This window comes from Scardinius erythrophthalmus (genome assembly GCF_964197995.2).
Source record: "Scardinius erythrophthalmus genome assembly, chromosome: 14".
In the NCBI taxonomy this organism is placed as follows: Eukaryota; Metazoa; Chordata; class Actinopteri; order Cypriniformes; family Leuciscidae; genus Scardinius; species Scardinius erythrophthalmus.
The window spans coordinates 13,968,028-13,979,799 of NC_138234.1; the positions used below are offsets into that span (position 1 = coordinate 13,968,028).

The following is an 11,772-nucleotide window of genomic DNA, read 5'->3' on the forward strand; positions in this document are numbered from 1 at the left end:
AAAGGTCAGACATCACACAAAGTTAATCTTCATGGTGTATTAAATGCATTTTATCAGGGGTGTATGACCAATATACATGGTGTTTTCTCTGTTCTCTTCTGGTTAGTTACTGAACAGCCTGTTCGCCCCTGCTGGTAGATGTTGTAACTACACTTATCTGGGCACACAAAGCATCTTTCTTCTTTGATGACCAAACGTAAATCTGTAGTTTGATGAAATAAAAGTATTTGCAAGTAACATATAAAATGGCAAATATCTCATCATATTATATTTTACCAGTAACTGATACTTTTGGGGGTGGTGTTGTACAGCAACACATGACTCTTCTGATGATGATGACATTTCTTTGGCTCCCCCTTTTGACTGATTATGAAAACACATTCTGTTTTGACCGCCCTCTGATACCAATAGTAGACCCACAGCACCAGCAGTTTCAACCACAGTTTCGGAACCGGGAGTGAGGGGCGGGGCTTAACACGTCATAGTTACACTACCCATACACGTAATTTTATTTAGATAAATATAAGCTGTTTTCACATGGATTTTGATCGGACCTATGTCTACAATATTTAACAAATAAATAAAGTCACTTTTCTATTTCCCCACAGAATTATTACAGGTAATTTTTTTGTTACCCATAAAAGAAACTTTTGGGTAATTGTATGATCCTCTCTCTCTATGAAAATCGTTATACTGAGGGACATGACAGCACCTCATCAGGAAAGGATCCCCGTCCCTCAACTTCCAAGAGAGGTTCTGCCAGCAGAACACCAAGAGCCAGAGGACGGGGGGAGAGCGAGAACTGGTATTAAAGCTGAGATGTCAACCAGCACATCTGAAGAGAGATGGAATGATGTCGACGTTCCAGATGTGACACCATCACCTTCAGACCATTGGAATTTAAATGTCAAAGTATGAAGCTTTTATAATATAGGCTAAATGGATCTTTATGAGCAGGCGGCTGAGAGACAAGTTCGAAGGGACCGTCTGCAAAGTGCAATATAACCCAAACGACCCAACGACTACAGCATCAACTCATAGTCAAAAATACAAAAATAGTCATTAACTTCAATGTTACAAACTGTAGTGTCACCCAATTCAGTTTACACATCAATGGTGACCCACTGCCACTGGTCATACTACACTGCATTTGCACATTTTAAAGAATATTCAATAACTTCACTGTAACACACCAAATTTAGTTTACACATCACTGCTCTAATGTTAGTTATACAAAACTTAGTTTGAGAAGTAATTGCACATAAAAAATAAGTAGGCCTATGCTTTAGACAAATTGTATTGTTACCATAGGCAGCTAACATAATAATTACAACCATTTTACAACCTTTTTCTAAAAAGGGTGAAGTTATTGATTTTATTTCATAATAAATAATCATACAAATTATGCATTAATTATCAAACTAATTATTGTAGTATAACCAGCAGGAGAGTAGTGATGTGTGAACTTAATTTGGTGAGAGTATACCGTGTGTCACAGTGAAGCTATTGAATAATAATATAAAATGTGCAGAAGGGTTTGGGGATTTTGCACTTTGCAGACGGCCCCCTTATTTGAACTTGTCTCTCATTCGGCTGGTTATAGAGACAAATTAATATTATAAAGCTCGTTTTGAGGAGAATTGGGTTGTAGCTCGTTGACTAGGTTATATGATTGTAACTGATTTAAGCCAGCGCAAATACCTGTGTTTACATCCTGTTTTCGGTAGAAGTCCAAAGTAGTCGATTGCCGAGTTCACGCGCATAGGTTTAGTTACCTATGATCACGCGCATGAACTCGGCAATCGACTACTTTGGACTTCAACCGAAAAACAGGATGTAAACAGGTATTTGCGCTGGCTTAAATAACATAATTTTTATACATATCTTTCACATCTACTGCAGTCAGATTCACTCGTGTTCACTCTGAAGGAATCACTCACATTACCTGTGCACTTGTAATGACACATCAAGGATGTTAAGAGGCTAAAAGCAGGTTTAGTACTTGCCCCATTGAAGTCAACAGGGTGCAAATTTTAAAAATAGAATAACTCGGTGTAGGCAACACCGATTTTTGTCGTTGTTCTCTGTATTGACAGCACTCCAAATGTACAAAAAAATTAGCTCAATGTTAAAATTGACCGGAGTTCTCCTTTAAGCTGTGCTCTTCACACTCCAGACCAGTGGGTGGCGGAACGGCACTCTTTAAGTTGATTTCCCAAACCACCAGAAACAGTAGAAGAGACACGCACTGAACAGAAGCTGTTTCAAAACAAAAGATTTGCAAAGTATTTTAAACTTCACGAATTTTTTAAGCTATCACTATTAATAAGTGAAGAGATGCATTCAGACCAGCAGGAAGAACTGAAACCTGTAAAAATGGAGTTTATTGAAGATTACTGTGAGAAACCTGTAAAAATGGAGTTTATTGAAGATTACTGTGAGAAATCTGTAAAAATTGAGTTTATTGAAGATTACAGTGAGAACAGGAGTGATCCTGATCAAGAACCCCTCAGAGTGAAGCTTGAAGAGACTGAAGAACAGATAGGTTGGTGATTATTTTTGATTCTTCATTTATGATACTGTGAAACATTAAAGTTATAAAACTTTTGCAGTTCTTTAAAGGTTAGTCAGTCAGTATAACATTTGTCATACCTACATAAAATTAGAATTTTACTAAAGATGCTCACAAATATTAAAACTGCTTTAGTATCAAAAGTACAGTTTTTTTTAAAGATAATGGCACAGTTGATTGTATCTGAGTGGTGGTTTGCTGGAGTGCTATTATGTAGCAGTTAAAGGGATTGTTCCCCCAAAAATAGTTCATTCACCCTTATCATTAAAAAAAGCTGGATGAATTTATTCTTCTGCAGCACTATATATATATATATATATATATATATATATATATATATATATATATATATTTATTTATTCCAAAACAAAACACTGAGAAGTTAAAAATAATAAATAAATAATAAAATGCTTTGAAAAATAATAAATGCTTTGAACAACATGAGGTTGTATAAATAACTGAATTTTCTGTGTGAACAGCTTTGAACGGTTCAATAAATGTCTTACTACAAATGCAATATGGTGCACAATACAACAAAATATCAAGTCAAGTCATCCTCATTCAAATAGTGCTTTTAACAATGTAGATTGTTCCAAAGCAGCTTTACATTGATAATAGGAAATTAAAGTAAAGAGTTTTGGCTTTATAGCAGCTCTAGAATAAAGTTTTTGTCCAGCTAAAGTTAGTTTGATTGATTCACTTCCGTTGCAACGATCATTAGTTATTAACTTAGGGGCCGCTTACACGACACCGTTTTTACAGAAAACTCTTAAGTTCTTTCTGCGCAAACTTCAAAAACTCGAACCAGCGAGAACACCGATGGCGTGCACATGCACATTAAGAGATCCCCCCCTCCCCCGCCGCCGCCGCCTACGCCTACTCAACCATCCCAGAGCATCAGTCCATAAGCTCTACCACACTCGTCATGTATCTGAGAGCATTATGAAATACTAAGTGTTATCAACACAAGACTTTAACAGCCAGTGGCATTTACAGCTGGGGAGACTGGACTGATTTTCTACTGTTTAGTGTTAATCACCATGTAACTCAGCCAGTTAAGAGCTACATTTAGCCTTAGATGTTATGACCCCTTAAAGGATTAGTTCACCCCAAAATGAAAATTTCCCAATAATTTACTCACCCCAATGCCATCCAAGATATCCATGTCTTTTTTTCCTCAGTGGGAGAGAAATTATGTTTTTTGAGGAAAACATTTCTGGATTTTTCTTCTAACAACGGACTTCATTGGTGACCATCGATTTTAAGTCCGAATCAATGCAGTTTCAAAAGTCTTTGAAGTGTTTAAACGGGCTGTACGTGATCACAACTGAAGAAGAGGTTGTTATCTAGCGAAACGATAGGTCATTTTCAAAAAAATATATATCATTTATAGACTTTTTACCTTCAATAGTTTGGATTGAGCTGATCAACAAACGGACAGGGAACTACGTCATCACGTTGAAAGGTTGCGCCGGCAATACTATTTGAACTACTATTCATATTCATCAGAATGTTATTCATATACTATTCATATTCATATTCACTGAATACTATTAGCCTACTATATCTATATAACAGCAAACAATACAATTTGAACTATCCTCCTACGTACGGTCGCATTGTAAACAGTGGGCGCTTCTGCTGCTTCTACTTCTGCCGGCGTGACCTTTCAACGTGATGACGTAGTTCCCTGTCCGTTTGTTGATCAGCTCAATCTGAACTACTGAAGGTAAAAAGTCTATAAATTGATAAAGTCTGGTGCCCTGGTGGCCTGTATACAGTAGCTAGCACAAATCTCAAACATGATTTATCATTTACACTATATATTGCTATATTAAGAGCCAACACTTCAGAAGAATTATATTTGAAACTAGAAGTCTTAGTCATTCAACACCTCCCCCTTTGTCTTTCAGACGAGGCTCATGTTTATAACAGTAATCTTGGGGGGTGGACTCATTTAAAGTAATGTAATCGTTTGGTTTTAGCCAGATTTCTGTCAAACACAGCACATCTAGATTATAGTATAGTCTGTAATCATATCATTAACAATACGTGCTTTTGAAGTAAGGGATCTAATATTCAGCAACCCAAGCTTTATAATTTGCTCATTTGTATTATATCTGTTTTTTAGTTGTTGAACATCAATTAAATTTTTACCCTTAGATGGGTTTGGAAGTTTTTTGTATGTCCTAATTCGGGGAACAGACACAGTCTCTATATGATGATTTCTAGGTGAAAGAGGCTCTATGTGATAGGATTTATCTGACCTTGGTGACGCGAGGCTGCTAGCAGACAGTCGGTTAAGCCAGTCTGTCTGCTTCCTGACCTGAGCCCCAGATTGTCATGTTTGAGCTCTAAGACTATGAGCCATATTACTAGAGAGAAAAGCAGCACCATCCCAGGAGGGATGAATACCATCTCTTTTCAACAGGTCAGGGGCCTCATTTATAACCGTTGCGTACGCACAAAACAGGCCCTGAAAGAGGCGTACGCCACTTCCGACGCATAAGTTGTGATTTATAAAAACAAACTTGATGGGAAAATTTGCGCACCTGCACGCAAACTCTAACCCATGCGTACGAGCGTTTTAGAGATGGAGCAGTTTGGCGACACCGATGGTGAGCTGGAGTTAAGTTAGTGTCTTTTTGGTCACTTTTAGACAGAATCTAAAGAAAAATAAACATATACACAAAGATTATACAAATATACTTTTACTCACCAAACCTATCACATGAAGCAAATATCCATCCCATCTTAAATGTCCGCGCCAGCAAGCGCGTTGGGCCGTTTAGTGAAACTGACGCAAATACCAGTTTAAATAAATAAAATAATGATTTAAACTATGTTTTACTTCTGATATAAACATTTAGATGAAATATGCCATTCAAATTAATGGAGTTAAACACTTAAACATGAAATCAATACTGAGAAGTTACAACATTTTTTATATTCAAATTCAATCAATAGAAATATTTGTTGTCGATGCGGTGTTTCTGAACACTTTTCCTGTGGCGTGCTGTGCTGTGTGTAAATGTTTTAACCACAGAGATAATTGCTTATCATGATAATGAGCGCACAGATGGCACGCTAACAGGCTAGCGAATTACTAGCGTGTTGTGCTATCAATAATGATTTAGATTGAAACTAGTGATGTTAGGTTAATGTGTGATGTTGCGTAAGTTAGCCCATATTTAGCAGTATAAACAACAAGGAATGATAGTAAATAATGATTCAAGCAATGATCCAGCAACAACAGCAGAAGCAATGAGGCAGACAGGAGCAGAGCAAACCATTTAGAGAGCAGAAATCAGAGGTTGGAGGTGGGCTCTTTTGACAGGTTTTATGCACCCACCCAGAACAACTGCATAACAATCCCCTTGCATTTACTTCAGAAAATTAAATTTGACTGTTTTACTGTTAAAAGCATGATTTTTTTTCCCCAGTCTTTGTTTGTAATCAAACTTTAACTTGTATGGTGTTAATAAGTGTTAAGGCATGTTCACAACAAGAACGCTAACTATTAATATAACTATATTAGAGCAAATGTTTAAAAAAAAAATGTTTTTTGATGATTATACTATATTAGAGCAAATGTTTTAAAAAGTTTTTTTTGATGATTTACTGAAAATTAAAAGTTTTTTACTTTTATGTTAGATCTGATGGAAGAGATTAAGGAGAGTGAAGAACTGGATGAAGCGGAGGAGGAACATCGGGTCAAAACTGAAGAAAAATCTTTGAGTTGCTCACAGACGGGAAGTAAACTTGTGCTAAGAAGAGCCATCAAAATTTTCACTTGCTCTCAGTGTGGACAAAGCTTCCCATACAAACAAAATCTTAAAGATCACATGACCGTTCATAGCGGAGAGAAGCCTTTCACATATGATCATTGTGGGACGAGTTTTACACCTAAAGGATCCCTTAAGTCACACATGAAAATCCACACTGGAGAGAAGCCTTTCACATGTGATCAGTGTGGGAAGAGTTTCACACAAAAAAGAACCCTTAATTATCACATGAAGATCCACACTGGAGAGGAGCTGCACACATGTGATCAATGCGGGAAAAGTTTTGTCATAAAATATCTCCTTAAAAGACACAAGAAAATCCACACTGGAGAGAAGCCACACACATGTGATCAGTGTGGGAAGAGTTTCACAGTAAAAGTAGCCCTTGATGATCACATGAAAATCCACACCAGAGAGAAGCTGTACACGTGTGATCAGTGCGGGAAGAGTTTCACACTAAAAGTAGTACTTGATGATCACATGAAAATCCACACTGGAGAGAAGCCACACACATGTGATCAGTGTGGGAAGAGTTTCACAGTAAAAGTAGCCCTTGATGATCACATGAAATTCCACACCAGAGAGAAGCTGTACACGTGTGATCAGTGCGGGAAGAGTTTCACACTAAAAGTAGTCCTTGATGATCACATGAAAATCCACACCAGAGAGAAGCCGCACACATGTGATCAGTGCGGCAAGTGTTTCACACGAAAAAGAGCCCTTAATGATCACATGAACATCCACACTGGAGAGAAGCCGTACACATGTGATCAGTGTGGGAAGAGTTTCACACTAAAAGTAGCCCTTAATGATCACATGAAAATCCACACTGGAGAGAAGCCGTACACATGTGATCAGTGTGGGAAGAGTTTCAGATTGGCAGGTTCTTTTAGAGTACACCTGCGTTCTCATTCTGGAGAAAAAACATTTAACTGTAATCAGTGCAGTAAAAAATTTAATTTGGCAGATTCCCTGAAGAAGCACATGATCGTTCATTCAAAGGAGAAGCCTTACGTGTGTTTGTGTGGAAAGCGATTTTCTTGGCCGAATAGTTTAAGATTACACCAGAAAAAACACAGTGGTGTGAAGAATCATGTGTGTTTTGTTTGTGGAAAAGCATTTTTTACAGAGGGTGAACTGAAGCAGCACCAGGAGGGAAGCTGCACACAAAAAAACTCTTACTGAGAGAAGCCGCACACTTGCTATCAGTGCAGGAAGAGTTTCAGAAGTGTTCGAGCTTTTAAAATTACTGTACATCTGTGTTCTCATTTTGGAGAAAGAAAGAAGCACAAGAAAGTTGATTGTGGCCTGTGGAATGTTGGTCCTCTCCTCTTCAATGGCTGTGCGAAGTTGCTGGATATTGGCAGGACCTTTTAGTTTTAGACAGACTTTTGAACAATATTTGAGAGAAATAGGCCTTTTGTGTACATAGAAAAAGTATTTGATCTTTGAGTTCAGCTCATGAAAAATGGGGGCAAAAACAAAAGTGTTGCGTTTATAATTTTGTTCAGTATATTATGATTTAGAATTTTGAAAATTTCTGCAATTTATTTCAAAATGCAAAAAAAAAAAAAAAATCATAAATCTCAGGATAACAATATTGATCTATTGATCTTGTTTAACTCTTTCAATATTTCTCTCTTAATCTTTCTTTATTTTCAATCAGAATTAAAGTCTTATTCAAACAAAAAGCAAGTTGCAGTACTACGGCATCTTGGGGTATGTTCCCTCCCGAATCTGGTGTCCAGCATGACAAGTTGCTCTTTGTAGGAAAAAAGTTTTATTGACATCTTGCTGGGAGCACTCTCAAATACAACAAATAAAATACTCAACAAATACAACCTTGTTTGAATTTAACCATATCATTGTCCTTAATTAATAGCCAAGGGAAAAACATAATTTAACTCTTAAATATTTTAATTGTGATCACCAGTTTTCTTCAATAATTTTACTTCACAGAATCCAAAATTCAATTAAACCATTAATTGATTTAGAAGCATTTTAAAAGAAAACAATGGAGTCTGTCATCCCATCTGGAATGGTCCCTCTGTCGAACAGGGTTCTGCAGTCTGGCAGAATGAAGAAAATGTGGTTCCTCGTCCCCATCCACTGACAGAGGGAGATTCAGAGGACTCCTGGCTGGCTCGCCAAAATGTAATAGATTTTTTTCTTCTTTTCGCACTTGACTAAAGTCTACCTGGGTCTAGTCTACAATTGACATCCCCAAACGTCTACAGTCAACGTTAGTCTTCCTGTATCTGGGTCTCGTCTACATTTGACGTCCCCGAACGTCTACAATCAACGTTAATTTCCTATATCTGAGTCTCGTCTACAATCGACATCCCCTGGGTCTCGTAACTCTAACTTGCAGTGCAGCAATAACTAGACTCCAGACAATGCCTTCAAATATGCTTTAACCACGGCTGGAGGATCTCAGACAATTTTCAGAGAGAATCCCACCAGCAAAAATAATTAATATAATTTTAACTATAATTTTCCTACAACTTGATTGGTTCTTCATATGCAAACATTTCTGTTACTAGGTAGAAGCCAATTTAGATCTCAAGTCACGAAAAAAATGGAAAAGGTTAGGTTTGATTACTCAATATGTCATGAGACTACTCTAGACAGTATATTTCTGATATCGTCTGGTCAGCATCTGAGATTTTCCATCAACATTTTGTTCAAGTGTTTAGAATGTTAGGCCTAAAAGAGAAGTAATTAAGGATATGATGAGTTTAAAATACAGTTTATTATCGCTATCATTGAAAAATCCATCACAGTTCACAGTGTGACAAGAGCCAGGACAACTGAAAATACATAAGAGCATCCACACTGAAGAGAAGCCATTTCACTGTCCTTCATGTGAAAAATAAATTAGCTTCCCTACTCAAAACTTCTGGATCTAAACAGGAACTATGATTTCAGACATTATAAGTTCAAACGTAACACAATGTTACGGCGATCTGAGCCATTGTCCTTTCTTCACCATTTCCGCAAGGGTGTGCCGCAAAGGATTTGACACACCAATCTTGTAAAACTTTACTTTTTCTTTGTCTTGTTGCAATTTAAAAGAAATCAAACTCAAAAACTATTTTACACCTTTTCACATACCAAAAACAGTCTATCTGTCTAGACTGTAAACAGACTGTCTAGCACCAACCCTTCCTTCTTCCTTATTCTTCAGAATTATTACGCATATGTAACACGTACAGTATATAACTAGTCAAAATCACGTGATACAATACAAATAACACAACACACACATTAATCAAAAATATAATCACTCACACTTAATATAAGGAAACATTTTGCAAATGTATTAATGTAGTTATGGCTCTAAAACACAAAATGTCATTCAGTTAGAGTTGTGTCTTCCACAAAATCCTGTCCTCCTAACTAGCTGAAACAAGTAACCACACAATCATCCTAAAACCAACAGTTTCAAGTTTGAGTTTGAGATTTACTCAAACTTTCTCCTAGAAGAACTATATCTAAGAAGTTGTATTCCTTTATATCATCACCTTTATGATATAAATTGAATTATTATTCATTATTATGATTTTTGTATTGTCCTTTTTTTAATTTCTTATAATGTATATGTGTGACTTTTTTTTATTTTACTCTTTTATGAAAAAAAAAAAAAATCAAAAGTTTTTTACATGTACAAAATGTTTGTGTGCTCAAGTGTACTCCGGGAAGTTGACATTTCTCTGAGATTTTTTATTAAATTGTTCTTCATTGTTGTGCTAAAAATATCTAGTTTCTCTACAACTTTTGATGTATTTACCAAGTGCCTATGTAAGAGAAATGATCATGTAGCTTTGTAACTAGATGCTTCTTTGATTCTCCCCTTCTTTGGACATCTTTTAAGTCAATAAAGAGAGAAATATCTCATTCGTTTTCACTTTAATCTAGTTTTTTTTATTTGTTTACCAAATAATAATTGCAAGGTAACGCAAGTCTTTTGCAAGCAAATTGGCAATTGCTGTATGTGTGTATACATGGACTTTTGTTATACTTCCTGTTTCTTTTGCCATCTTTGTAGTTTTTTCATGTTGACTGGGCTTTCCTTTGTCCTCTGTGCTCCCAGGGTTGGATTTACCACCATTTTGTGTGTCTGGGCCACACACTTCATCTACAAAAGCCATGTCTGAACTCTCTTACCCCTTTTCCACCAATGGGATCCCGGTGTATGTTTCCAGACTTGAACTGCTCCATGTATTTCCCCCTGCAGAAAAGATGGAAAACGTATGAAAGAAATAATGTCAAACTGGTTTGTAACAAAAGTACTTAAAGTACAACTGTGGACAATGTTACTTAACCAATCTGACACAGTTGTAGATCTTTTTTGATATAACTGACAAGGGACAGAGAGAAATAACAGATGCTGTTCTCTCCAGCAACTTAAATGTGTTCCCGGTTGTCATGGAAACTTAACAGCCACCAGTACTATAACATAACATAATAATAAAATAAGGTTTTATTGTCTTTCTAAAGTACTTTATTAATACATTTTTATAAAAGCTATTTATTTGTTGTAATGTATAAGACTCACCTTGGAAAAATAAATTCTTCTGTCAGAGGCAGTTGCACGTCCTGATGTATCTGCTGTCAGATGAGATGGTATAGCCAGGCTATGTCTGTCATTATTCCAACATTATTTTCATAACTTGTTAAGAAACAACAACAACAACAAAACATATCTTCCTTTGAAACCAAAATAACTGATTTCTTGTTGCATTGCTGCATCAATGGGAAGAGAATTACAATTGTATAAATTATGTTCCAAGTGCCCAACCATAGGGAACACTAATCACCATAATGATGACTAAAACAGTATTGAATCTGAATAGTTTTACAATTAAGTTAAGACATTAAAGGGGGGGGGGGGGGTGAAACACTCAGTTTCAGTCAATCTCATGTTAATCTTGAGTACCTATAGAGTACCGGTAGTATTGCATCCTTCATATCTCCAAAAAGTCTTTAGTTTTATTATATTTATAAAAGAAAGATAGGCTGTACCGAGTCTTTCCGGAAAAAAACGAGCGTCTGGAGGCGGGCCGTGTGGGCGAAGCTAAAGCTGTGCTAGCGCGCCAAGCTAACAACACACAGAGACATTTGATGCAGTTTTACTCACCGCCCGGTTCCAACGCACGACCGCGAACCTTTATCATTGTGACTGCTCGATCCTTAAGCATTAGACAATCTGCAAATCCGTCGATCTGGGCTTTGTTTATAAAACAATCATTGTCGAAATGCAGGGAACAAACAGTCTTGCGCAACTCCATCCACTGGTCCCTTAACGCCGGGTTCTTTGGGAATATGTGCAGGGTTGTCTTGCCCTGGCAACCAAAAACCCACTTCTTTGGTGACACTGACTTCCCAAAAGCCGAGCAGAGCGCTTTGATGAGG

General features: G+C 36.9%; 1 protein-coding gene across 1 annotated transcript; it reads left to right on the top strand.

Moving 5' to 3' along the window:
• The first annotated feature begins 2,235 nt into the window (after positions 1–2,235).
• LOC308701557 (uncharacterized protein) lies at positions 2,236–9,984 on the top strand. The gene is made up of 2 exons (XM_081383914.1): positions 2,236–2,545; positions 6,227–9,984. Exons 1-2 carry the CDS (start codon positions 2,338–2,340, stop codon positions 7,540–7,542), a joined length of 1,524 nt encoding a protein of 507 aa, XP_081240040.1. The 5' UTR covers positions 2,236–2,337; the 3' UTR covers positions 7,543–9,984.
• Positions 9,985–11,772: the final 1,788 nt, after the last annotated feature.

Coding starts and splice junctions, on each gene's coding strand:
- LOC308701557 (XM_081383914.1), top strand. CDS start 2,338: ATGCATTCAGACCAGCAGGAAGAACTGAAACCTGTAAAAATGGAGTTT. Junction 2,546..6,226: donor AGAGACTGAAGAACAGATAG/GTTGGTGATTAT, acceptor CTTTTATGTTAG/ATCTGATGGAAGAGATTAAG.